The sequence below is a fragment of the Heteronotia binoei genome, chromosome 9 (assembly GCF_032191835.1).
Source record: "Heteronotia binoei isolate CCM8104 ecotype False Entrance Well chromosome 9, APGP_CSIRO_Hbin_v1, whole genome shotgun sequence".
NCBI lineage: Eukaryota > Metazoa > Chordata > Lepidosauria > Squamata > Gekkonidae > Heteronotia > Heteronotia binoei.
The window spans coordinates 74,834,212-74,861,275 of record NC_083231.1 but is presented as its reverse complement, the minus strand read 5'-3'; the positions used below and the strand labels follow the sequence as shown (position 1 = coordinate 74,861,275).

The 27,064-nt window shown below is 41.3% G+C and overlaps 1 protein-coding gene across 4 annotated transcripts in view; it reads left to right on the top strand.

Annotated features, from left to right (window-relative positions):
* JADE1 (jade family PHD finger 1) overlaps positions 1-27,064 on the top strand; it is a 108,892-nt gene that overhangs the window by 60,232 nt on the left and 21,596 nt on the right. For 2 of the 4 annotated variants that reach the window (XM_060246790.1, XM_060246791.1), the window contains exons 3-8: positions 7,852-7,928; positions 8,024-8,098; positions 17,917-18,074; positions 21,931-22,118; positions 23,985-24,196; positions 26,157-26,324. In XM_060246790.1, the coding sequence (XP_060102773.1) occupies positions 7,852-7,928; positions 8,024-8,098; positions 17,917-18,074; positions 21,931-22,118; positions 23,985-24,196; positions 26,157-26,324 (878 nt within the window). Of the gene's footprint in view, positions 1-7,851; positions 7,929-8,023; positions 8,125-17,916; positions 18,075-21,930; positions 22,119-23,984; positions 24,197-26,156; positions 26,325-27,064 lie in introns of those variants that run through there. The other 2 variants (XM_060246792.1, XM_060246793.1) reach the window with 2 other exon arrangements.

The following is a 27,064-nucleotide window of genomic DNA, read 5'->3' as shown; positions in this document are numbered from 1 at the left end:
TGTTCTTTCTTTCCATGTCTTTCTTTTCTTTTCCTTTCCTTTCCTTCCATTTCATTCTTTCCCTTTCTTTCTTTCTTTCTTTCTTTCTTTCTTTCTTTCTTTCTTTCTTTCTTTCTTTCTTTCTTTCTTTCTTTCTTTCTTTCTTTCCATTGGATGAAACTTTTCTGTTCATCATACTGTTGTTGCAGACATAGGAGCTCTGCCAGTGAAAAGTTGGCATCCCCAGCTGTAGCCAGCTGGCCTTTCTATGAGATTTATGTGTGAGTGAGGGGTGTGGGGCAGAAAGAGATTATTGGGGATTACTGCTGTATATCTCAACAGCACTGGAAGTGATGGTACTATGAACATGGCACCATTTTACTGGTCCTGCTTTTACCAGCTGTCTGACACCAAAATCAGACTCCTCCTGTAGATATTAAAAAGGATGAAAGAAGTTCACTGGCTAAATAGCTGCACAACAGGTTGCTTTTAATGGCGTGGGAAACAGCCAGTAAAAAGCTGCAAGCCTCTCATAAATACCCTTTTTGGGCTAACTGCAGAAAAGCTTGTATGAACTTCATATAACTTGAAATTAATTCATTAATTGCAGCACAATTCTCTGCTATCTCTCACAGCAATTTCCCAGTGTTTCAACCAAGGAAAAGTATGAAAAATAGCAGTCAAAAGATTTTCTTGAAACGAAGCAAGCTTGGTTGTAGCTTGAGGCAGGGTTCCAGTAGTAGTAGCTGAAGAAAGGGCCTACTAAATGTGTCAGCATATTTTGAGGTAGAGTAGCTGCCAGGGCCCAGTGTGGGTGGTACACAGTGTTGGCATTCCTGATGGCAATGACAACAGCACTCCCAACTTCATACACTGGCCAGTGCTGTTGAGGAAGGGTGTGTAGGTGGTGCAGGCAATTGAACATGGGCAATAGGAGTGCTTGCAAGCTGGAGAGGAACACGCAAACAGATGGATCTATATGAAGCTGCCTTATACTGAATCAGACCCTCGGTCCATCAAAGTCAGTATAGTCTACTCAGACCGGCAGCGGCTCTCCAGGGTCTCAAGCTGAGGTTTTTCATGCCTACTTGCCTGGAGCCTTTTTTAGTTGGAGATGCTGGGGATAGAACCTGAGACCTCCTGCTTACCAAGCAGATGCTGTACCACTGAGCCACCGAGCCACCACTGAGGTGCATGCAGGTGTGGGGTGGAAAGAGAGGACCATTGGAATATATGAAAAAGTTGTAGACCGCCCACTTTCCACCCCCATTTTGGCTCAGCATGAGTTTCAAAGAGATTTTTCTGAAAACGAAGTTACTTAAGAAGAGGCAGATTTGGGGGAGAGCTCTGGAAGTGACAGCACAGGAAGAGTGAAGTTTTGGTTCAGTGTACCCTGGAAGTGACATTCTTGGCCCTTGACCTGGAAGTGACACCACAGGAAATGACAATTCCTGTCTCCCAGCTCCACTCTCAAAGTCTCCTGGCTCCATCCCTAAATTTTAGTGGGCCATGAAGGAGAAGTGTAAAAATAACCAGGCCATTGGGGAAAAAAAGTCTGGGAAACCCTGCTCTAAAGGTATCGATAATTTAGTGCCATTTAAAAAGAAAAAGAAAATGAATCCACTTCTTTTTCGGGGTTGAGGGAAGAGGAAGTGGTTTGTCCACAAAAGTCTAATCTTGTAGGTTGGAGGTGAGTGAGATTGGGCAAGACCAAGAAAACCAATAGAAAAATTACACATAAGGAAAAAGGTAGTTTCAGTTTATTTCAGTTTATATCCTGCCCTTCCCACCGAAGCAGCTCAGGGCGGCTTACAGCATATAGGTAACTCAATTGGGTAAAAGTGACCTCCAAAGAACCGGAAAAAAACAAACAAAAAGAAGTGAAAACTTAAATGCACAAAAACGCATACAGAAATTGGGATAAATGGAATCAGTATGGGACCAGAACTGGGGAAAAAATGTTGAAAAGCCCCATGTTAGCAGAACACCCTATCCCTGAGTAGTGCTCTCTTGTGGATATTTTTAAAATCTGCATGGGGGGGGGGGGTAATTAGCTATATAATATATATTTTCTGACCAAACATTTTACTGTTTTTTTTATGTAACTCAAAAAACTTCTCCTGTTTATTTATTTTTATTATTTATTTAGCTATTATATTTGTTGATTTTTGTGACCTCACAGATTAGATAATAAGTTGAAAGCACATAGATGAGATTCTATAAAAAATTCCCTTGGCTGCAGTGCTTTTTAAAAATACTCTTCTAGGCCAGTAAACCAGTGTGTGTACCACTGGTGAAGTTACAGAAGTAGTCTAGGTGGTATGCAGGGTGTTTATAACAATTACTAGAAATTCATTCTTCCTTAATCCCCGTGTCTGCTTGCAAGTGTGATGTGCTGTCTCTTGCTGACCCTCGCTGCTATGGATTCTCCATCTGTGACCTTTTTAAAGCTCACTGTAAATTATAAATATAGTTAAAGGATGCCTGTAAACATATAAATGTCCTCCTTGGAGAAGTGGGCTTTCTCCAGACAGAGGCTGTGGAAGCAGTGGAAAATTCATTCTCTTAGAGGCATCCTTTCAAAGGAAAAGGAAAACTTGACTCATCTAATTTGGCAGTCTTGTGCTTTTGAGTGTCATGTGAAGATGCTTGGCAGTACTGCAGATCTAAGGCTAAACTGTTATTTGTGCTTTGGCTGTGTAGAATTGCCCTCATATCAGTGCAGCCACTGCTAGATGGAGGGATATGTTGACAGTGCCTTCAGGAAAACTTGCCAACAGAAAAACTCATTTATTGGTACAAAAAAAGTAAAGCTGCTTGCAGTTTTCTTTCCAGCCCTCCTGGGTTCCCTTGCTCAGAGTTGTGCTTCTGCTGGGTCTGTTTTCCTCCCCCCCCCCCCTTTCTGTTCCTGCCTCCCTTCACTGCTGGTGTATTCTTTCTCTTTTCTCCTCCTTCCCCTTCTTTCTCTATTCAGTCTCCTTTGACTGCTACCTGTTTCCCCCCTTCTTGCCCTGGTCTCCTTCTTTTCTACAGCTCTACAGTTTGTGGTCTTGCAATTTCAGCTATTATAGACAAAACCAGCCACAATGGCCTCATCAGAATTTGTGACTTTTATAAAGTACAACCCTATTCAGAGCTACTGTGGTCCAACAAACACCTTGGGTTTAGATTAGAATAATTATGTGTGGGATTGCATTGTTAATTATTTACAAAAATGTACCTGGTTAGTAATCAGAATATTTAATCAGGTTTTATCAATCCAGATAGGGAATGTTTGCCATATTGCAGACGTGTTGCAGACATGTCAAGTGTATGATGGTAGATTAAAATAGGACAGTGTATCAATGCTTATGTGAATGACCTCCTTAAAGGAACAGAATCAAAGTTACAATTAATGTACTTCTAGTACCTAAGAACTTCAAGCAATGGAAAAATAATCAAGACAAGTAATTTTCTATGCTCTGAAGGACCATTGATAGCCATATTTATTATCTTCACATGGAAATGTAACCTAAGGTGAACTGTTAGGAACATTATTGGGAGCTTATGATCTTCAGTGTTAACTCTAGAAATTTGTCTTGCTATCCAGCATACTAGCTGAATAAGGGAGGGGGGGGGAAGCACATAGTTAACTCTTTGTCTCAGAATTGTTCTTTCTGTCCCACATTATGTGCTGGAGTAGTCTGAGAAAGAACATCTGCAACTGAACTGCTTCGAACTGATTGCAGTGGCAGCTAAAAGTCAATATACAAATCTTAGTGTTTTATCAACTGTAGTAGTCACATGAGCACACCAATTTGTGTTACTGGGACTGGATTCAATCCAGGCTACATGTTCTTTGGTCACACTGACACCTGATTTGATACATAATCTGCATCGGTTGGAACCAGCTAGAAGACGTTCTTAAAATACTGTATTTTTGTTGTTGAGATGGTATTAATCAGGCTAGTCTGATTTCATCAGATCTTGGAAGCTAAGCAGGGTTGGTTCCATGACCACCAAGCAGTACCAGGGTTGTGACACAGAGGTAGGCAATGGCAAACTACCTCTTAACATCTCTTGCTTTGAAAACTCTGCAGGGTTACTGTAAGTCAGCTGTGACATGATGGCAAACATAAAGTTATCAGCTGGCACAAGATATAAACTGTACAAATTGAATACTCTGGTTTTCTTACCCCCCCCCCCCTTTAAATTTGTTACATGCCTTGGATATTAATAATTGTGATAGAAGTTCAATTTAAATGATATTACGTGACAGAATTCATCCAAGGTTGTGCACTTTTAAATCCCATTGGGGACTGGGAGTGATTTAAGTACATGTGTGACCCTCCCTTTTAAAATAATAGGTTTAAATGCTTACTTTAGGTTAAAGTGTGTCTAAGAAAGCAGATGCATTATTATGTATGAGTTGAAGGAAAGGGGTGATTTGAACAGTTTGATAGATTTGGATTGTGAAGTTTTGGTATGAAGGGCATCAATGAGAAGGTGCTAACTTATAGTTTGCCTAAAGTGATAACAAAAGATAGTATTTTTAACGTGTTTATGAACTCTATGTGAGAAACCCCTGATTAAAATTAATAAAGGTTTTTAATCCAGTTATAAAATTGACTCAGTCATATGAAGAATTCATGGGGAGGGGCCATGGCTCAGTGATAGAACCTCTGCTGGGCATGCAGAAGGTCCCAAGTTCAATTCCCAGCATCCTCAGTTAAAACGACCAGATAGAAGGTGATGTAAAAGACTTTTGCCAGTGTCCTTGGAGAGCCGCTGCCAGTCTGAGTAAACAGTACTGACTTTGATGGATCAGTGGACCAATTCAGTATAAGACAGCTTCATGTATTCATGCATGTTCATGTGTAAAATCGCATTTATGCTGCACTATTTAGTTGGTTCAGAGTGAAACATGGCAATTATTCTAATAAGCTTTTTCTTTTAAAAGAAAATAACTTTCCTTTTTAAGGCAAACAGAGAGCCAGTTTAGTGTAGTGGTTAAGTGCGCGGACTCTTATCTGGGTGAACCGGGTTTGACTCCCCACTCCTCCACAAGCACCTGCTGGAGTGATCTTCGTTCAATCACAGCTCTTGATAGAGCTGTTCTCTCAAGAGCTCTCTTAGCCCCACCTACCTCACAGGGTGTCTGTTATGGAGAGGAGAAGGGAAAGGAGATTGTAAGCTGCTCTGAAGCTCCGAGTGAAGGGTATAAATCCAATCTCCTCCTCCTTCCTCTTCCTTCTCTTCCTCTTCTTCTTCTATAAAATACTTGAATGTTACCGGATAGTGAAAACTTGAAAAATACTAAATAACGCAGTGGAGTTGGATACAAACTCCTGCAAGTTTATGGTTACTGAAAGGGGATAAATTTCCATCTGTTTCCCATTACAAAATATCAGAAAGTGTATCCCATTCCATTTCTAAAGGTCCTGTAACATTCAGGAGCATATTATGTTGTGTTTCTGCAGCAGGATGGAGAAAGTGGGAAAGATCTGTCCTACAAGTTCAGCTTCACTCACAGTTCTTTGCCCCATCATTTTTTGCCAGTTAGCAGTATTTTAAAAATAGATCTGTTGGAGTGCATAATATTTTTAGTTTGCTTGGTGAATAGCTCCTCTATGCTTTCTTCCAGCTTTTGGGCTCTGCATCTAAGATTAAAAACAACAATCTAAGAATTGCATAGAGATGCTTGTAGTATAGTGTGTCTATGTTCAGTGATAGGCAATCCATTGGAAAGCACATAAGCTAGGAGATGGTCATGCCCTGGTGGTTGTCTTGGGACAAATAACATAGAAAGTGGCTTTTTATTTCATGTATGAGTTGGTATCTAAAACATTTGACTTTCTGTGTAAGCATTCCTCAGTGTTTTGTGTACAAGCCTGCTGGATGTGTTGAACAAGATCAGAGTCCAGTAACACCTAAAAGAACAAGATTTCAAGGTATCTAATGAAGGGAGTTTTGATTCTTAAAAGCTTATACCCTAGAAACAACCAAATCGTTTCGATGGCACTTCTTCCATTTACCATGCCTATGGAAGTTGCTACCGGTTGTACTTGTGATCATTCAGGTTGCTTGTCTGCTTGAGCCAGGAGTCCTTTTATGTAGAAGAAAGCATCTTGTATGCACTGGCTCAAAAGATACAATTTAATTTAATAGACATTAGTGAAGATGTAATTTATTCAGTGGGTTTCCTAGGCACCAGAACATTGAATTTGGTAGTATAGTCTCAAGTCATCCATACGTTTTCTGGTTGGCTTTCTATGAATAATCAAGGATAGATTGTGATTATCATATTCAGTATAATTCAGTTGATATGTGTGGTCCATTTTTTTGTTTTGTTAAAGTGGTCTGTGAAGATTGGGTATTTGTTTGCATGTCTATATAATGTATGCTCTGTGTGTGTGTGTATGTATTTGTGTGTGTGCATGTTAATATGATTAAAATTCACTTGTTATTTAAAATAAAAACAAAATTCATTATACTTTCAAATACAGAGAAGTGGAAATTGTACAAGCAGTGATCCCTGGAATATCACCCCCCCTTTCAGTTTATGTGTTTGCACAGTCTATCCCCTGCCCCCATTCTCTTGAAATTCTCTCTTATCCCAAAGCCTGTCTGATGATAGCTTCTTGTGGACTTACTGAAAGTCTTTTCCCTTCAGTGCCAGCCAGTTTCCAACTGTTGGATCCTTTAATAGTCCTCTATACTTATAATTTTTGTATCAAGTCCTGAAACGACTTCCTGCATCAAGAGGTAGTCCTTCATCCAGTTATCTTTTGAGATGCTGACAGGTTGCAAATAGAGTATAGATTTTTCTTTCGTTCTGGTTCCAAAACATAAAAACAGTGCCCATGCAGTGCCTCAATGTGCTCTATGCAATCCTCCTTTGTATTATTGCCATTTATAGTTCTGCCACAATATAAATCATTTTTCCAGCTCTGTATATTCTTAATATTTTTTTATTTTATTTCGCAGCATCCATTAAGATAATACTTTGGAAGCTAGGCTTTCTAGAACAATCTATGAAACACTGTATGTGTTTTTTTGTTTTGTTTTTTTGCTGTCAAATAGAAGCTGACTTTTTGCAACCCTGCAGGGTTTTCAAGCCAAGAGAATTCAGAGGTGATTTGCCATTGCCTGCCTGCGTAATGACCTTGGTCTTCCTTGGTGGTCTCCCATTCACATACCAACCCCTGCTTAGTTTCTGAGATCTGATAAGGCTGGGCTAGCCTGGGCTATCAGTCAATGCTTAACAAGACTACATTATCATTTTTAAATAAAGGTTTTCTTATAAGATAACCTTGGGTATAATAAAATCCTGTAAGGTCTATCATATTGCCATAGTATTTTATGAAAGGGAACAAATTAGAAGTGTGTATAACAAAATTCCAGTTTTCTGATCTTCCTTAATAGAATGCAGCCAGATTTCTGATGTTCTTTAATACAATACAATGCCTTTTGTAGGATCAATTGTATTTGTAAAATGAAGTAGCTTGCCTTTCTAGAGGAAAAGCTTCCCAGAAGAAAAGCTAGAGGCAACTTGAAAACATGCTGTCATATCAACACACTGTAGTTGGTCCAATACTGGATACAATTTCAGCAGTTCAGGAATCAGCGCAGCAGCTGCTGTCATTTCTGTATATAGGGATGAAGAAAAATCACATGGAAGTGATCACAGGAAGCTAAAACTGAGCCAGTGGTTTCCTTCTGCAGGTTCATGATACAACAGAATCTTGAGGTGTGGAATAAAAGCTCTTGCTGTCTTTCATGATATAATTCTATTGAAGTAAAGTGAGATTGCTTGTGAAAACTGGATGAGTATAGCTCTCTTCAACAGATGTATGCACACTTCTCACATATGTGTTTCCTTCCCTCTCCTAGGCTTGTCAACCTGGTCCCAGCATTCTAGGCATCGGCAGAGTTCATGCTCCAGGCATGAAGATCGGAAACCATCAGAGGTATTTACTTTGAAATGCCCTTAGATCTTGCTAAAACACACATGTGCCTCCTCTTCCTAATACTTTTTTTTCTTTCCTTTTCTGCTCCGTCTCAGCTGGCAACCAGCAACCTTTCTTCTGGCCAGGAGATCAGGGAGCTCAGCTGCTGCCACAGTCCCTGCCAGCATCAAGTTAGTTATTTAGCCATGAATACTGGGTTAGTTTGGCACCAACCCAACCTAGTGTTTTTTTTAGTCATTTTCTTTTATTTTCTTTCTAAAAAGTGTGTTGGGGAATTTGTCTTTGATTTATGGTGAACGATGAAAATGTTATTTTAAAGCATGTTTGCTGTTGTTCCCTAGCCGTATCTGTGGCACAAATGAATATTAGTCTTTGTTCAGCAAAATGATCAAACTAGAAATTTTGGTCTCTTTCAGTGCTTTGTGCATTGGTTGAGAAATTCAGATCAAAGGAGGAAATACAGATCAGATTAAACCTTTCGAGGTGGATCATCACATGCCTTACAAATTGGCAGATGTCCCTTGGGCCACATCTGAAAACTAGATGAAAAGGAACTTTAGAAGGTTGAACTACTTGGACCATACCTGGTTCCTCATAAGCAGATGTAGATAAATAATGTGTTATGGGTCTTGGTCCATCCAGAACTCTTTACCCCTACTTTTTTACAGTTAGTACTTTATGATCTTCTTCATGGTCTCTGTGCTTCACATCCATGGGATGAAGCGCCAGCGCCAATCCCCAATCGGTAATTCCAAAGTCCGGAATTTTTCGCAGCCCGACCTTGGTGGGCATGTGCGACAGCCGCAGTGCACTTGCTTACCCAGTGGGCACAGATATCCTGCCAGTTCCTTCTTCATCGCCGCGTCAGATAGACACGTTCGTAGTTGCTCCGGTCGATAGTTTTACTTACCCTTTTTTCTCCTGGTTTCTTCGTTCTTTGTACTAACACCCCCCCCCCCCCAAAAAAAAACCTGTTAGTTTGTTTGTTGCTATCTCTTCAGGGTTTCCCCCTCCTCCCCCTCTATGGAAAAGCACTGGAGATTTTTCAGGTGGTGCCTTGGGTGCGGAAGCAAGATCCCTCCTCCCGACGAACATTCTCTCTTTTTGCTGTGTCTTGGGGAAGGTCACCGAGTGGAATCCTGCCATCATTGCTCGAAATTTTCTAAGCAACCCAGAAAAAACCAAGTGGCAAGGCTATCAGCGCTGCTGAAATCAGCTCTTGCACCGCAGATGTAGACATCGGCGTCGACAAGCACTTCGATGGCCACTCCGGCATCAACATCGGTTCAGGCCTTGTTAATGAGCCAACCGACTCAGCCACTCCAGGGAGCCAACCGCCCCCACAAGCGTGCGGGCTCGGTATCCCAGTCAGAACCCTCGACTCTGGCCATGAAGGCCAGAGGGGATCGGGACTCTTGCTCTGCTGAGTCCAAGGAACATAAGAAGGAGAAAAAGAGGCGCCAAGATCGGCAGACCCCTTCTCCGCCACCGAAGGACCCGGCGATCGTTTCGGGAGGGCCTCTGGAAAAGATCCTTGCCTCATCGATCCGACCAAAAAGCACCTCGGGTCCGACGGATGCTCAGCACATCTCTCTTTCTGGTTCCGAGTCAGATGGTGAGATGCGCTTCAGTTCTGCAGATCCAACATCTCTTGAGCCTCATGGCAGCTGCTACCAATGTCTTGAGGGTCATGAGATTGCGGATGTGAATCTTTCAGCTCTGGTTCATCAGGGAGTACAACCCTGTGAGAGACCTCTCGTCCAAGATCCTTCAAATTCCTTCGGTGGTTCTCCGCTCTCTGGACTGGTGGAGGGTGAAGTCCAATCTCTGCGAACGGGCACCATTTCATGTTCCGCTCCCTTAAGTCAGGGTGACAAGAGATGCCTCGCTGTGGGGATGGGGGGTGCACCTAGACGATCTCTGCATAGGCAGCCCATGGCCCCCATCAATAGTACACCATCACATTATTTTCTTAGAGCTCATGGCAGTTCACTTAGCCCTAAGGTCGTTCCTACCCCTGATCAGCAGTCAGACTGTGGCTGTGATGTCAGACAACACAATAGCTGTAAGCTATATAAACCATCAAGGGGGAACTGTGTCCAGGAAACTGTGTGTGCTGGCGATGCAGCTTTGGGAAGCCTGCATAGCTACCCAGACCTTGGTTATAGCCACCCACCTGCTGGGGGAACTCAATGTGCAAGTGGACTCCCTGATCTGGGGGGAGGTTTCCCATCATGAATGGGAGGTGAACTTGGATATACCTTGAACCCCTCTTCCTGGACTGGGGTCATCCCAGGATAGATGTGTTTGCCACGGCAAGCAATTGGAAATGCTAGCAATTCTGTTCCAGAGGAGGAATGGACAAAGTCCCTGGGGGATGGTTTTCTACTCCCATGGGCGAACAAGTTCCTCTACCTGTTTCCGCCCATGCTTCTTCTCACCAGAGTGCTTCACAAATTGGCCCAGGAACGTCTGGAGTGCATCCTGATTGCTCCGTGGTGGCCAAGACAGAACTGGTTCCCTATCTTCCTGGCCATGGCGGGAGGGTGTCACCACAAGTTTCCTTCAGAGCCGGATCTCCTGTTGGCTCAAGGAGGTTGCCTGTTTCACCACAACATCCCTCATCTCAAACTGACGGGTCAGCTTCCGGAATTCTCAGACAGAGTGAAGCATGTGATGTTGAACAGTAGAAAGCTGTCAACTTGCCGCTCCTATGAGGGAAAGTGGTCTAAGTTCCTGACATTTCTGGGGGACAAGGGCATGTGTGCCCGTAATGCTAGTCTGGAGCTTGTGTTTGAGTTCCTACTGACTTTTGTGGATGCTGGGCTCAATCACTCCTCGATTCGAGTGTATCTGGCTGCAATCTTGGCTCATCATGATACGGTGGATGGCCATCAGTTTTCACGCACCAGCATACAAAGCGTTTCCTGAAAGGTCTTCTGTGGCTCCACCCGCCGTCTAGGATTCCTCCTCCTTCTTGGGATCTGCCGTTGGTCCTAGAACTGCTATCGAGGCAGCCCTTTGAACCCTTGGCTACCTGCCCACTGCATCTTCTCGCCTGGAAGACTGCCTTCTTAGTGGCCATCACTACAGCCAGGTGGGCAGGTGAATTGGTGGCTCTGCGGTGTGATGCTCCATACGTCTCATTCCATGATAATGGGATATCCTTGGCCCTGGACATCTCGTTCCTCTCTAAAGTGGTGTCCAGTTTCCACCTCAATTTGGAGGTGTTTTTGCCTACATTTTACCCTTCTCCTTCTTCTGCGGAAGAGAGGTGTTTGCATGCCCTAGATGTTAAGAGGGTGCTGTTGTTTTTCGTGCATTGCTTCAAGCCGTTTAGAAAGGATCCCAATCTTTTTGTCTCCTATGCGGCCCCTAGGTTGGGTTTCAAGATCTCTGCGCAGGGACTTTCTAAGTGGATCATGGAGGCCATTAGACTCTGCTACCTATTGGCTAGACGTCCCTTTCCAGGGCCACTCCGTACATATTCCACTAGGGCTATAGCTACATCTACAGCGTTCCTGAAGGGAGCTTCCTTGGCGGACATCTGTTTCGTTGCAACCTGGGCATCTCCTCATGTCTTCATTCGACATTATGCCTTGGTTGTCTGGAAGTGCTGCAGAGCACAGCTGGGTACACTGGTCATTCAAGCCGCTACTTCTGCATAACCGCCAGCTCCCTCCACCAGGTAACCCTAGCTTACTAATCTTCCATGAGTGTGAAGCACAGAGACCACAAAGAAGATAAACAGGTTTCCTACCTGTAACTGACGATCTTCGAGTGGTCATCTGTGCATTCACACTACTCACCCTCCTTCCCCTCTGCTGCTGGTCATGGGTATTCTAGATAGGCGGCGGCAGGAAGGAACTGGTGGGATATCTGCGCCCACTGTATGAGCATGCACGCTGGGGCTGTCGCGCATGCCCACCGAGGTCGGGTTGCAAAAAATCCTGGACTTTGGAATTACCGATCAGGGATCGGTGCTGGCGCCTCATCCCATGAGTGTGAATGCACAGATAACCACTTGAAGATCATCAGTTACAGGTAGGAAACCTGTTTATGTGTACATTCTTTTGTCCAAGTGAGCAAATGCTTGTGCACTCTTGAATGTGTGAGCTGTTTCATTTGTTCACTAGCTGAAACAGATATGCATGTGAAAAGGAATGCATATACAGGTGTGCTTTTTCCATTGAAATAAATGGGAGATCAGTTGTTTCTTGAAACTTCCACGTCTGCCATACATCACTGAGGGAGGTTGGTTTTGTTTCCTATTCTTAGTGGTCTTTTCTCCCCCCCCCCCACCACACAATTCCCATTTGGTATTATCTTTAATTTATACTTCTACTTTTCTTAATTCCAATATGCTGACTGTGAAATGTCACTTGCATAGCTCCCTATATGTGCCTATCTGTGGGCCAGTCAGTCTTTCAGACATCAGTAATTTGGCAGTGTTGGCTCCAGGCATGCTGGTTGCATCTGCAGAGCAGCAGGGATGGCAGTGCAAGGTGGTGATTCTTGGAAATTATATCCTTGATGTTCCATTAAATCCTCCTTTGTCTTGTAGCCAAAGCAACTCACCACAAATGTTCAGGCTCAGAAATGTTCACACCCTATTTTTCCCCAGACGGTTTGAAATCAATAAGTAGTCTGAAATTCTTTTTCAGCATACGAACAAATGTATTCAGTAGCTGCTGATGTATGGCAACATATTTATACTGCCCCCCCCCCACCGCAACACATTCTTAAATCACGTTTTATTTCCTTTTCCTGAGCTTGTTCCCCCAGTTTATCTTGGATAGTTGTACAACTGTTCTTAATCTGTAAAGAAAAAATGTTGCCCTGACCTATATAGCTCAGGCAAGTCTGATCTCATCAGATCTCGGAAACTAAGCAGGGCCAACCCTGACAAGTGCTTGGACAGGAGACCTCTTTGGAATACCAAGAGCAGGAGGCAGAGGCAGGCTGTATCAAGCCACTTTTCTGAACATCCTCCATGCCCCAGTAGGCATTGCCAGGAGCTTTTTGCATGTCTGTGTGTGCATGTGTACACACAGACACATACAAAAAGAAAAAAGAGAAGACGATAAGATCTTTGACGCCTCTCTGAAATTATGAATCACAAAGTATGATGCAGCTTCTCTAGGGAGAAAAGAGTAGTTATTAAGACAGGTGTGATCTTCTTGATCTCTTTCAAGCCTTTTGTGATGTGTACTTTTTTTCTGTGCAAGGAGGCAGAGTGAAGGTCTGCCAGTCAAAGCTAAATGTGTGACTCTGTGGCCCTCCCGTCCATCATTTGAGTTTGATCGGTGGTATGTGAAGCCAGTTAGTTTCTCTCTCTCTGTGATATTTTAAAAGGCTGATGTATCACAGTCACAATCTGTTCACCTCTCAGAATGAATCTGTGATAAAGATTATTTGTATCTTTTGTAGATAGTTGACACACAAGATGATGTGAACAAAATTTATAAATTTGTAATTAGCAAGTCTGTACTAATTGCAAATTCCAAGTCTGGATAAATCCATGAATCGTACGGTAATAGAAGACCTGTACCCAGGACATATCTGTATACAGGGCCAATTTGTCAAGGGACAGAAGGAACAAATATTCTAGCCCCACTCTACATGTATTCGTTTGAATATTCATCATCAGCATTCATCAACATTTATTATGATCAAAAAACCAGCCAGGAGCATCTGAATATTGAGTGCAGTGTCTCCACATGTACAAGCTGTACACATATTGGTTCCATCCTTATCATTGTGACCAAATGTGCCTACAGCTTGTACTCAGACTTTATGACCAGGTAGTAGGTTAAGACCCCTGTGGCGTAGAGTGGTAAAGCTGCATTACTGCAGTCGGAGCCCTCTGCTCCTGACCTGAGCTTGATTTCAGCGGAAGCTGGTTCAGGTAGCCGGCTCCAGGTTGACTCAGCCTTCCATCCTTCCGAGGTCGGTAAAATGAGTACCCAGCTTGCTGGGGGGAAAGTGTGGATGACTGGGGAAGGCAGTGGCAAACCACCCCGTAAAAAGTCTGCCTTGAAAATGTTGTGAAAGCAACATCACCCCAGAGTCGGAAATGACTGGTGCTTGTACAGGGAACTACCTTTACCTTTTTAGTAGGTTAACATGTGTAGGAGGGGGCATGGCTGGTGCACTCATTCCTGCTCCCCTTCTAAGTGTATTAGCCCTGTACTTAGATATGTCATGTGTCACCAGGTGAGAATTAAGTCATAAAGGCTGATGATGTATAGTAGAGCAAATGCATGAGGCATATAGGACAAGATACTTGAACAGCATTTAGATCAGCAGCAGGGTTTATAAAATCCTATGCCACAATCCTAAAACCATTTATTCTGGATCAGTTGCATTGGGATTAACTCATGATAAGTGGTTTGAGGAAATGTATCCATACAAATGTGTTTTGCTCTTGTGGCTATCTTTTTCCAGTTTAACTGGATATGGAGTGGAGCTGGTTGTGTGCTTTGCTTGACAGTCCCTGTTATAAACTGATGAGTCTTCAGATGGGATTGTTTCAGAGCTAGCGTCTGTCTTGTTTTTGTTGCTAGCTCTGCATGGACAAATTTTGTGGCAAAATTGCTGTGGCCCTTTCCCCCCACCTTATCTTTTAAACTATCGCTAAATACCCTGCATGTGGCATTCAGCAGGAAGTGTTCATGCAGAGCTTTGAAGATTAGAAGTGTTAAGCATGCATTTACTGTTGCTTTGTAGTGTTTTGTTGCTTGGAGTGTGTTTGGAGCAGAGGAAGATAGTTAGGCATGCGTAGGTTTGCCACTTTAATGCTTGCCATATTGTGGTTTCTATTTTGCTTATGAGCAGTGACATATCAGACTGAATCAAGCACATGCAAGTGCAGTCTGATTGGCTTTCTGCAAAGATATATAGCTGTAGCTCACAATGTATCCCAGGGTAACCCTAACCCTGCCTGCTTGTGGCTGATAACTTTCTACAACTTTAAAGATGTTTTGCTAGTTTCAGAAATTCTTCCCCTTCAAAGCAAAGTTGAACTGTGGCTGCAAAACAGTTTTAAATCTGGATGGCAGATGGTGTTTTAGTGGTAAGCAATGCAGAGCTGCAGCAAGAGTTTTTGGCCTCAATTTTTCCTGGCTGATATTTTGATTTAAAAGAGAGAAGTCACTATATGCAGCATGTCCTCTGGTGGCCAGCTCAGTATGCAGCATCACTGTGGAGTGGTACCTTTTTATTATTATTATTATTATTATTATTATTATTATTATTATTATTATTATTATTATTATTATTATTATTATTATCATCATCATCATCATCATACGGAATGTTGTATAGTATAGCCAGGAGATCCTGAGATTGTCTGGCGGCCAGAAATTAATGTACATGCTGAATTAAAAAATATTAAAAGAAAGAATAACAAATAATGGAGAAATAGAAAAGAAAGAAGAAAAACAATATAAAATAAAAGGAGGCTTCTGATTTTCTCTGCAACAAATATAAGTATGATTACAAAGTTTTCTCTTATTCTGTGATTACAAAGTAAATCTGTCTATTCCTATTGTTAAAATTTCTTATTCATCAAAACCACAAATCATCAAGTCATTATTTTTTGTTTTCATGCAAAAAGTCTAATCAGTTTTCAATCAGCAATAAATGTGCTTTTATTGTCTTTTCTCTAATCAGTGAAGTAAGTTTAGCGTCTCCTCAAGTTCCAGCACCTTCACCAACTGTTCCTCTATTGTAGGCAATGCCAGACTCTTCCACTGATATTTTGGAGCTGATATTTTGTGCATATAACAATCTTGCTATCTTTGGCTCTCTATGAGAACAAAGTTCTGTGACTTCTTTCCAGCTGAGTTCCATTAAGCCCCAAAGAAAAGACTCTGGTTTCAATTGTATATTAACCTTTAAAATCTGCTGAATTAATCAGTGTATTTTATTTTATTTTCTTACACATCCACCATATATGGTAAAGTGTTCCTCCATGTTCACATTTCCAACACAGACTTGAAGCACCTTTATACATTTTTGGCCAGTTTCTCTGGAGACATATACTAATGATTCATCATCTTATAAAAGCTGTATTTAAGGCTAGAACTTAATGTAAATTTCAACCCACTTATGTCCCCATTGCTCCATTCATATGTCATATCCAAAATTTTTAGCCTTTTTATCATATATTCTTTCACTTGTTCTTTCTCTGTCTCAGATTTCAACAAAAAGTTTGTTTACTTTGGCAATAAGATGTTCATCATTTGTACATAGTTCTGCTTCAAATTCAGTCTAGATTGCTTAAAATCACAAAGCCTTTTATCTACTTTAAACCTTTCTGAGGTTGTAAACAAGAAAACCATTGGCAAATAAATCCTTCTGTTATCACATCTCTTGATTTTATTTTATATTCACCTTGCAAAAATTCTAAGGTAGCACAGTATGTTAACCATTTATGCAAACTTGTCATTTCTCTTCTGGGGTGAGGGAACACATTTCTCCATCACCAGCTGTGCAACATAGGAGTGAATCAAAATGCAGTTCATGATGTGTCAGTTGGCTCAGCTCTCATATTACTTTTTCACAAGTCACCATGAGGTGATTTTTTACTGCACCTGATTCACATTGGAAATATTTTGCTTAGCGACACTGTCACTTGGTTGGAGCTGATATTTACCTCCTGAAGAGAGAATGCTGAAAACCAGACTTTGCCTTGATGTAATAAATACCACCCTGACCACACAAAATAATACACCCGCTGTGCGGAATGGCTTTAGTAAAACAAAAATCAGCCCCAAAATATCAGACTTCAATTTTAGGAAATGAGGCACGCAAAAGGTCCTGCTTCTGTGCACATTCTACTTGTTGTAATTAAATCTTAGGAGGAGCAGGATTTAATGGGTGGGACTGAAAGAAGGGAATTGATTCAGTGATATTTTGCTGCTAAATATGCAAATTTTAATAGATATGATTTCTGGACACATTAGTTACCTGTGCTACTTCTAATCTTATATCCTAAGCCTTTTGAGTATACATGAAGAAGTTAAGAATAGTCACAGCTGGGTCAGAATTCCCATAATAATTGAGCTGTGGGTCCTGGTCTGTAGGGGTACAAGGATCTGCTGCACACTGTTTCTGAGCAGTGGTGCATTTAGCTTCACTAGCAGCCCCTCTCAGGCAGTGACCCTTGCTAGTTTCTAGAAATGCTGTGGATCAGAGACATGGAGCTTACATACAGACTAGATGTTTTTGCAGACACAAAGACGTCTACTCAGGGCACGGTTTTTTTTACCTTCCTCGTCTTTTCAGACTTGTTATTGGAGGACAGGAGACCCAGGAACAAGATTTCAGGGTACATTTCAGGCTGTTGCAGGAATGGGAAGGTGGGAAAACCATGCTCTCTGTGTCAAAATCCTTGTGTCTATGGAAATGTTAGCATGGATTCAGTTCTGGGATTTGAAGCATGAAAAACCAGCACTCTACCATTGAGCTGTAGTGAGCACTGATTTTGTGAAACATGGAACCCATACTCAGAGGAGGATTTTAATAAAATAACTAGTGCCTCTAATAATGCATGGTGTGTCTCTTCTCTCTTGTAAACCATTAGATGGGCAGATGTCTCAGGCCTGGTAAAGAGAAGGTTTTGAGCTTTCTCATACCGAGAAGTATTGTTGTAGAGTCATGTTGGGAATGGTTTTGAGCCTTTGAAATCTTGTTTGGAAATGGTGCAAATCTGTGATGTGATGAGAAGGAACTGGGATTGTGTCAGGAAGGCAGATGATATAACTATGAGTCTTGAAAACTCTGAGTGATCCTCCCCCCGCTTTCACCATGCTGATATGAAGTTAACTGTCTGGCCTCTTAATAGCCTGTGTTAGTTTTAGTGCTGATACAGTGACCTTGTTATGCACTGTGCTCCATGGTTACCCTGGAGCTGTGAATCACAGAGTGCAAATATCAAATGTCAGCATCTCATCTGTTTTCTTCTCTCTTCTTTTCTTTGCAGGTGTTCAGAACAGACCTGATCACTGCCATGAAGCTGCCTGACTCTTACCAGTTGAATGCTGATGAATACTATGTGTTGGCAGATCCCTGGAGACAGGAATGGGAGAAGGGAGTTCAGGTGCCAGTCAGTCCAGAGACCATCCCAGAGCCAGTAGCCAGGTATACCTTGGTGAAGCTGTCAGTCACATGGGGGAAACCCCTTACCAGCTGTGCCTTAGAGCTACCAGGCTTGCACTTTTGGGGTTTATATTGAACTAAAAGTTACGTTATGCAATTTCCCACCCCCATCAAGGGACTGTACAGTTGGAATTAGTGAAATATGTTGCAAGACTAGGGTTTTCTAAAAAAAGAGAAGAGTGTTTCATAGGACGTTTTTTCAATACTCCAAATTTCCAAGTTTTGCCATTGAGAAAATGGAAAAACTCTGGAGAAACACCCCCCCCCCCCAAATTTCCATTCCCTCACTCCTTAATTGGCTGTTAGAATGTGCACGAATATGAGCAAGGGTGATTTTTATGCTGTTTTCATTGTTGTACAGGAAAGAGCAGCACAAGCATTACTTGCAAGTAAGCACTCCTTTTGTACCATATGAAGCTGTGCATTGTGATGGTTTTTAATAAATGGGTCTGTTGATAGCTGAGGCTCTGGGCTTCTGCTTGAAATGGAGCCCCTCCCAACCAGTTGCTTTGCCATGATTACAAAGGACTGTGGCTGAAGAGCAAACTCTTCAGTTGGCAAGCTTAGGCCCTTGTATGTAATTTGGCATCCTCTGGGGGATGGAGGGTTTGTGCCTGCCATGTGAAATGAAACTCTTCCTAGCTTGTAATAGAGTCTTGTGATGTCTGCTCAGATGTTGGGGAAAGCATTCCAGGAAATTTTTAAAATGAGGATCTTGCTTTTCTATAAGAAACCTGTAAGTGGAGCACAAATTGACTACACATCAGATGTATTAGGAAATGAATGAGTTGTTCCATGGATGTATGAATGCATGTTTATAAAGGGACATTGCGATTGTTGCTGTAGCTTATAAAGCACAGCAACATTTTCTGCCTCTCATGGTTACTGAGAAAAATAAACACACATTGATACATCACAAGCATTACTTGCAAGTAAGCACTCCTTTTTACCTCTCAATGTTTGCAAATATGTGAAGAGATAAATGGGAGTTTGAATGTTGGTTAAGATGGTCTCAACTCAGCCTAGATTTCAAATTTTACTCTGGTTCTCAGCTCATGTCCCTACATAGTTTATGCCCAGAGGTCCTAGTGCTACTTAAACACAGTTTAACAAACTCCAAAGAAAGAAGTGCCCTTTGATTTCTACGTTTTCTAACATTTAATGAAAATTATTGTAGAAAGCATGTATACAGATTCTTCTAATTTGTGCCATTTATCTAAACAGCAGACTAGGCTTCTCATTGTAGAATGTGTGATCTCTCTGTGGAAAAGTTTGATGCAATTGTGTAGACAATTGCTTCATGTCTGTAACCTCCAGCCTTCATGTCATGAGAATGTTTCCATGATATTTTTTGTGGCCCTGAAGAGCATAAATGTTGCAGATTTAGTCTGCCTTGTTTTAAAAACCTGTTTTGGGTCATACACATTTATCTCTCCCCCCACCTCCCCAAATTGATGTAAACCTGACAGTTCAGTTTCAAAGAGGGTGTTTTATAACAATAGGAAGGATTCACTTTATGGCTAAACAGGTGGTTCTTGACCCATCTGCCTTTATCTTCTATCCTTAAATTTTTGCACTCTCATGCTTATATTATTAGAAAAGAGCAAGAGTCCAGTAGTACATTAAAGACTAACGAAATTTGTAGTAGGGTATGAGCTTCCATGTCACTGGTCACTTTTTCAGGTACATGACTCTCAGAAGCTCACACCCTGCCACAAATGTTGTTAGTCTTTAAGGTGCTACTGGTCTCTTGTTCTTTTAGACTAATGCAGCTATCTATCTTGATCTATGCTTATATTATGTTTTAGATAAGATATGACTTCTTGCAAGCATCTGGTTCCTATTAGAATAATATAAATAAAGAAGTACTACTTGTCTAGACTACCTAAGTGGGGAGCATGGAATTTAGTTTTCCTTTTCCCAGTTTTTAGGGCCAAGATTTTACCTATCAAATTCTGTAGTAATAGAACTTTTTCATGGTAGATCCTTTAATGTTGAGGTGATGCTGCTGTTCTACTGTGGATGTACCACACAGGCTTAGGCTCCCCCCCTGCCCCCCAATGTCCAGGCCGTGAAAGTAATGGGATACAAGACCCCATCCAACATTTCCCTCACAATATAATGCAATTGTTTTCATATTATGAGAAAACAGGACCCTTGGAAGTTGTCCATGCTGCTGCCGTTGAAGGTGGGGGGGGGGGAGACTAGATCATCCACTCAGTTTTTTTATAGCCCTCTTTTACTTTCTATCATCCTGTTCTTCATTGTCCTTAAGAGAAAAGGGAGAATTCTTATTCTCTCAAGAGCCAGAAACATCTGCTCACTCCTCACTAACACCCCATGTTTATAGAATGTAGCAGGCTACTAATTTTGTGATCTCTATAACAACAGAATAGTCCACCAAAATATTTACTTTTTGCTATGGCATGCCCCCTACCCCTGCATTTAGATCCTAGAACTTCTCTGGAGCAAAGTTATTAACCAAATCTCAACTTCATATTATTATGCTCAACAAAACTTGGCAGTTGTGCCTCAGGTTAAAGCACTTTAAGGATGCCCATTATCTGAGCATTTAAACCCTCTCAAATTATCTGAGCTCTTAAGCAGTCTCAAATCAGCACTGATCTGAGCTCCTGTTAAACTTAGACAGTTTCAGAGAAAGTGGAAAGTGCAGTTGCTTCAATTAAAGAGGCGCTTATGAAGATCTGTTACTATTGTGTGCAAGTAGCTCTTTAAAATGAAGAGGGGGGAGTGTCCTAAATCCAATTCCCAATTGTGACTAAATCCAATTCCCAATTGTTCCTTCTGAACAGTTGATAGTTTAACATTGATATTTTTAAATGGCTACATGCATATAACACAGAATTTTGAATTTGATGGAATTGTACACAAAAGACCCTATCACAGACAGTTTCCCCTGTGTAATACATGTGCAGAAGTTGCTTGAGCACATCTACAGGATAGAGGCAAGAGTCTTGTGGCATTTTTCACAAAATAGGCAAGATCCTACTTTGCCAGACATGTGAAGTAGACATTGAAGCTGCTGGATCTGATATCTATGTTTGGGAGGAGAAAGCTGGGAAATATACAATAGAGGACTGAAAGGTAAAGAACCATACAGATTAGTCAAGAAGACCATGCATGTGAGGAATGTTTTATTCTGTGTATTTTTCTTCTATAACCTCATGCTGTGTTTTGTATTGTTTAGTATACATTTCTTGAGTTGAGCAGGAAAATTTTGTGGTCTTGCATTTGTGCTGCATTTTTGATATTTAGTTGCCTTCAGCAACTGCAGTGATGGTACTACAGTGTGATACCAAGTGAGGCTAATTTTTGTTTTAAAAGCTGTGCAAGGACAGCTGGCATGTTATAGTGGTTAAGAGTGATAGACTTTCATCTGGAGAACTGGCGTTGATTCTACACTTCTTCACATAAAGCCTGCTGGGTGACCTTAGTCACTGTTCTCTCAGAACTCTCATCCCCACCTACCTCACAAGGTGCTTGCTGTGGGGAGAGGAAGGGAATATGATTGTAATCCACTTTGAAAATACTTAGCATAGAGAAAAACAGGTATGAAAACTACTCTTCTACTACTCTTTTTTAAAATTTAGGAATAAAATAAATCCTTTTTTCGTATTATTTTCTAGGTATATTTTTTTATTTCTGTAGCCATTCATTGCTTTACAACTAGAAGATCAGTAGTTGATTTGATATTGTTCATTAGGAGTCTAGTAATTTGAAGCGTCTGTCAGTAATTGCATAGCAAGCTTAAGGTTTTGAAATTTGGGGAGGATTAAAATCCTGTGTAATTAATGCCTCCTGTTTACTACACTTTCAGGGTTGTGTCTGAATCAAAAGCAGTTACGTTTACAAGACCTCGGAAATACATCCTTTCCTCAGGATCTGAGCCCCCCGAACTTGGTTATGTTGACATTCGAACGTTGGCAGAGAGTGTATGTCGCTATGACCTTAATTACATGGATGTAGCTTGGTTGGAATTGGCCAATGAAGAATTTAAAGACATGGGTAAGGGCATAATCTAATTAGTCAGCCTTGTTGATCTATGAGAGAGGCTTAATAGTTACATAGGTCAGACCAGCAGACAGTTGCAGCTTCATGTTCTGTATGCCCATACTGAATTTTCTGAATGGGGGCGGGGGATAAATGTATTTCTTTATGTTTTTGTATGTGGAAATGAGGGGGGATTACTGAGATATGGGGACCAGGTGAGGAGAAAAATGGTCAGCACAGATAGGAAGATCTCCTCTCTGCTCGTGGGATAGTAGACACCTTCCCAAGGTGCAATTTCTAGAATTAAACTGTGTGGTCAGAAGGCCAATGCCATGCTGGGTATTATTAGGAAGGGAATTGAAAACAAATCAGCCAGTATCATAATGCCCCTGTATAAATCGATGGTGCGGTCTCATTTGGAATACTGTGTGCAATTCTGGTCACCACAGCTCAAAAAGGATATTATAGCATTGGAAAAAGTGCAGAAAAGGGCAACTAGAATGATTACAGGTTTGGAACACTTTCCCTATGAAGAAAGGTTAAAACGCTTGGGGCTCTTTTGCTTGGAGAAACGTCTACTGCGGGGTGACATGATAGAGGTTTACAAGATTATGCATGGGATGGAGAAGGTAGAGAAAGAAGTACTTTTCTCCCTTTCTCACAATACAAGAACTCGTGGGCATTCTATGAAATTGCTGAGCAGTTGGGTTAGAATGGATAAAAGGAGGTACTTCTTCACCCAAAGGGTGATTAACATGTGGAATTCACTGCCACAGGAGGTGGCGGCGGCTACAAGCATAGCCAGCTTCAAGAGGGGTTAGATAAAAATATGGAGCAGAGGTCCATCAGTGGCTATTAGCCACAGTGTGTGTGTGTGTGTGTGTGTGTGTGTGTATATATATACACACACACACACACATTTTTGGCCACTGTGTGATACAGAATGTTGGACTGGATGGGCCATTAGCCTGATCCAACATGGCTTCTCTTATGTTCTTATGTGGTAGGAGAGTGAGGTGCAAGAAACATAAAGTAAAACCAGTTCCTCTTTAAATTTAGAGTAATAGAATAATTAGTGATCTTTTTGAGCAGTTCTAAGCTGTTTAGAGGTTGTACAAACTTCCAGACCTTTATAATTTTCTAGAAAGCAACACAAAATGTTTAAAACAGTTTTTTTTAAATTAACCTATGGCCATGCTAGCGGAACACAACAGACTGATAACAATTTCAAATTTTTTTTGTACCCAGTGCAACTTTTTTTTTTTATTAAGCAGCAATTTGTTGTTGAAACTAAATAATCATTTCTGAAGGCATCCAGAACCATTTTTAAAAAAATGTTCAGTAAGCAGTTCGGGAGCCTGAAGGGGGAGCTGTGAAGTTTCTGAGATCCAGTAAATGATCTAAGGTGCAGTTGCTTCTAAAACAGCTCAGAAAGGTTTTGTGCTGCTTTGACTGTGAAGGCGTGGTATTCTTGAAATACAGGCCTATGAAGAAGGTGTTTTTGAAGTAATAAAAGTTGGCATAATTGTCCCAGAAACAGCTGGCTCTTTAGAGAGTGGAATAGTTGGAAGTAAGACTGCATTAGAAATTTAAGAGTCCATTTAAAAAGGATAGAATAATGAGTCTGAAGCATAATGATTCTGAGCTCTACCATGGTGTTAAAAGTGAAACACACTGTATTGATCTACACCCTTCTCTTCTGTTTGCCATTGGCAGCTAATAACTACCTATCAGTCTTTAAAAAAAAAAAGATGATCCATTGGGCTTGTCCATTCAGCCACAGTCAAGAAGTATAATTTCTTGTTGGCTGATATCAGAAACTGTGTTTCTTAATGAGTGTAATGAGTATGGTATTTTTAAAATGTTGGATTAATTTCTCAGGAATGCCTGAACTGGATGAATACACCATGGAGAGAATTATGGAAGAATTTGAACAGCGATGCTATGACAACATGAATCATGCTATTGAGACTGAGGAAGGACTTGGAATCGAGTATGATGAAGATGTAGTCTGTGATGTTTGCCAATCTCCAGATGGGGAAGATGGCAATGAGATGGTGTTCTGTGACAAATGCAATATTTGTGTTCACCAGGTACCCAGTGGAATAATGCTTAATATTGAAATGAGTTTGTATAGACTCACTGTCACTACAAGGTGGTAGTGGAGATTTCATTTATAAATGGTTGTGACTTAGGTGAAAGACATACCAGGACAGAGATGAGGGAAATGGTTTAATAACTGAGCAAAATGCATTGCTTTCTTTTTTTAAAAAAATGATGGTTTTATATGAAAAAATAAAAAAATACAGATCAGGTAAATGCTGCACTCTTCTATTGAGTGATTGGATCCAACTTAGTTTACTTTATTTAGTCCCAAGTTTCAAGACAGCATTGACATGACAACCTACTGCAGAAATATAACACATATTTTTGGTGAGGAAGAAAATTAGTTAGGCATTTTTAGCATATTAGATTTTGTGATTGGCTGTTTCCTTTTGGGAAAAGTCCTCAGTGTAGTTTTATTTCTTCTCCAGGAGGTTAAGCCACCTCCTTTTGTCTGTGGGTCTAGTAGTCTGTGGTATCTGAAAATCCAGGAGAGGGTATTATTCTCTTTTGGGTTCTGTATTGGAGAAGGATGAATTAATTATTTATTGTGATCATAGCCTTGTATGAGGATAAATATGCATGAATGTCTACTAGGATAGATCCCCTTTTAGAGTCTTTTCAAACCTGCTGTCTAAATAAACTGGCAACCATTCCCATTGCCGCCCTGAGCCATCTTTGTGGGAAGGGTGGGATATAAATCATAAATAAATAAATTGCACTGTTATTACACTGAAACATGCAAGGTTTCATTGGGATCCAAATCAACAGTAGCTTGGATAGAGGCTTCTGTAGGCGCCCTGTCTCTATATCGACAAGTAAAGCCAGTTGGGTAAAAGTTGAGTGAGTTCCCTAAGGAATAGCACAGTGCACTTGGAATACCTCCTTTCTTTTTCCTATTTGGTTTTACCTTCTCATCTTTCAGGTGGTGGACACAGATATAAATATGTCTGCTGTTATTTTTGTATCAGAACCTTGGCTTAACTCCAGTTGAGATAATTATCATTCCATCTAGTAGTCTGCCTTTGCTGTTGCAGTTGGTTACAATAGTCCTCTTTATTTCCTGTTCCAGGCTCCTGCTGAATGTAGTATTAGGCTTTCCTTGTGCCTAGTGCAGGGGTGGGGAACAGTGGCTCTCCAGATGTTTTTTTTGCCTACAACTCCCATCAGCCACAGCCATTGGCCATGCTGGCTGGGGCTGATGGGAGTTGTAGGCAAAAAACATCTGGAGAGCCACTGTTCCCCACCTCTGGCCCAGTGGAACTTAAGGGTTGATAAAAATGCCTGACTGCATGGCTGTGGTAATCTGACTTGGTCATATCCCATAGTGACACATTTCATGGGTGCACGCTACCTAATCCAGTTGATACTCAACATTACCAGAGCTGGGTAAAGTCTTGGTCACTTGGAAGTCATTTCAGTGGTAACCATTCCACTACAGTAACTTTCAAACTGTCCCTAAGTTAAAAGGGTACAGTCCTAATCTAAAAGAAGACATGTGCCTTTAGGAAAGTAGCATTTGCAGCTGAGATTTTGCTTGGTTATCCTGCTGCAGCTATTTCTGCTGTCCAAGAAACAAGCTAAAGTTTTATATATGTTTTATGTAGTTGTATAGGCATCTGTGGCTTCATTACATTGCATAGGCACAGTTGTTACTGCAGCACCCACTACACTGATTACTGTAGCCAGTTTTAAGACTGGGATACCCACATCCCTCTTTATCTACAAATTCCTTGATTGGTTTTTGTTAAATTAATCTCTCTCATCCTTAGTTTCTTTGTTATGACTTGAAGGAATGAATGAGTAGATTGCTGAAATACAGTCACACGCAGAAAAGGTGCTATACAAATATTAACACTAATCTCTTACACACAAAGTATCCCATTATGAAATTTATTTATTTTAACTATTTTTTAAAATCTCCGTTTCCTTTTTGTATTGTGAAAACAGGCATGCTATGGAATCCTTAAGGTTCCAGAGGGCAGTTGGTTATGCCGAACTTGTGCCCTTGGTGTTCAACCAAAGTGTTTGTTGTGTCCCAAGAAAGGTGGAGCCATGAAGCCAACTCGAAGTGGGACTAAGTGGGTCCACGTTAGTTGTGCCCTTTGGATTCCTGAGGTGAGTGTTCTGAGCAATCAGCATCTACATTCAGAACTAGGTGTATCCCTTGTTAACACTTAACAGTAAGAGATGTGTGAGGAAACCACTAAGCAACATCACAGACTCAAAGCAAAGCAAGTGCCTGTACCACCTTCGTGGAAGGATGGATCTCTCTGGAAACAAGCAGTGCAGCAAGGCAATGAATGATAGCCTGGTGCTTATGGCATTGGTGGGGGGGGGGGGGGGGGCTGGCCCCACATTTTGTGGTTAGTGAGCTTTGTGAGACTTAAGCAGTAGCCCTAAGCAGATCTACTGAGAAGTAAGTCCCATTTTATTCATTGGGGTTTGCTCCCATGAAAGTATTCTTAGGATTGCAGTTTGTGTGTGTGATATGTGTAGATACCTGTCTGCTTAGTGAAGATTTCCTACCAGCTCTGCTGGAGTCATCAGGCATACCTGGAAGTCTTGGGTTCAGTTGATCTCTTCCTTTCTCTCCATTCTGAGAGGCAACTAGTAACCCCTCACCCCCCCCCCTTTTACGACGTGCATGAATGTAAGGAGTTACTGTACTTGCTAACAGAAAGTGGGTGAAAAGTGAAAAGAAATGTAGCTGAAGTGCAGGTGGCGGTATAAAAGCAAAAACCATTACAGTTTTTGGGAGAGGGGGAAATTCACCGTATTTTTTAAAAAAGCAGAGTTTGCTTTTGGAATCCAGAAAGATGAAGAAGGGACACAGTGGATTATCAGTGATATTTTAT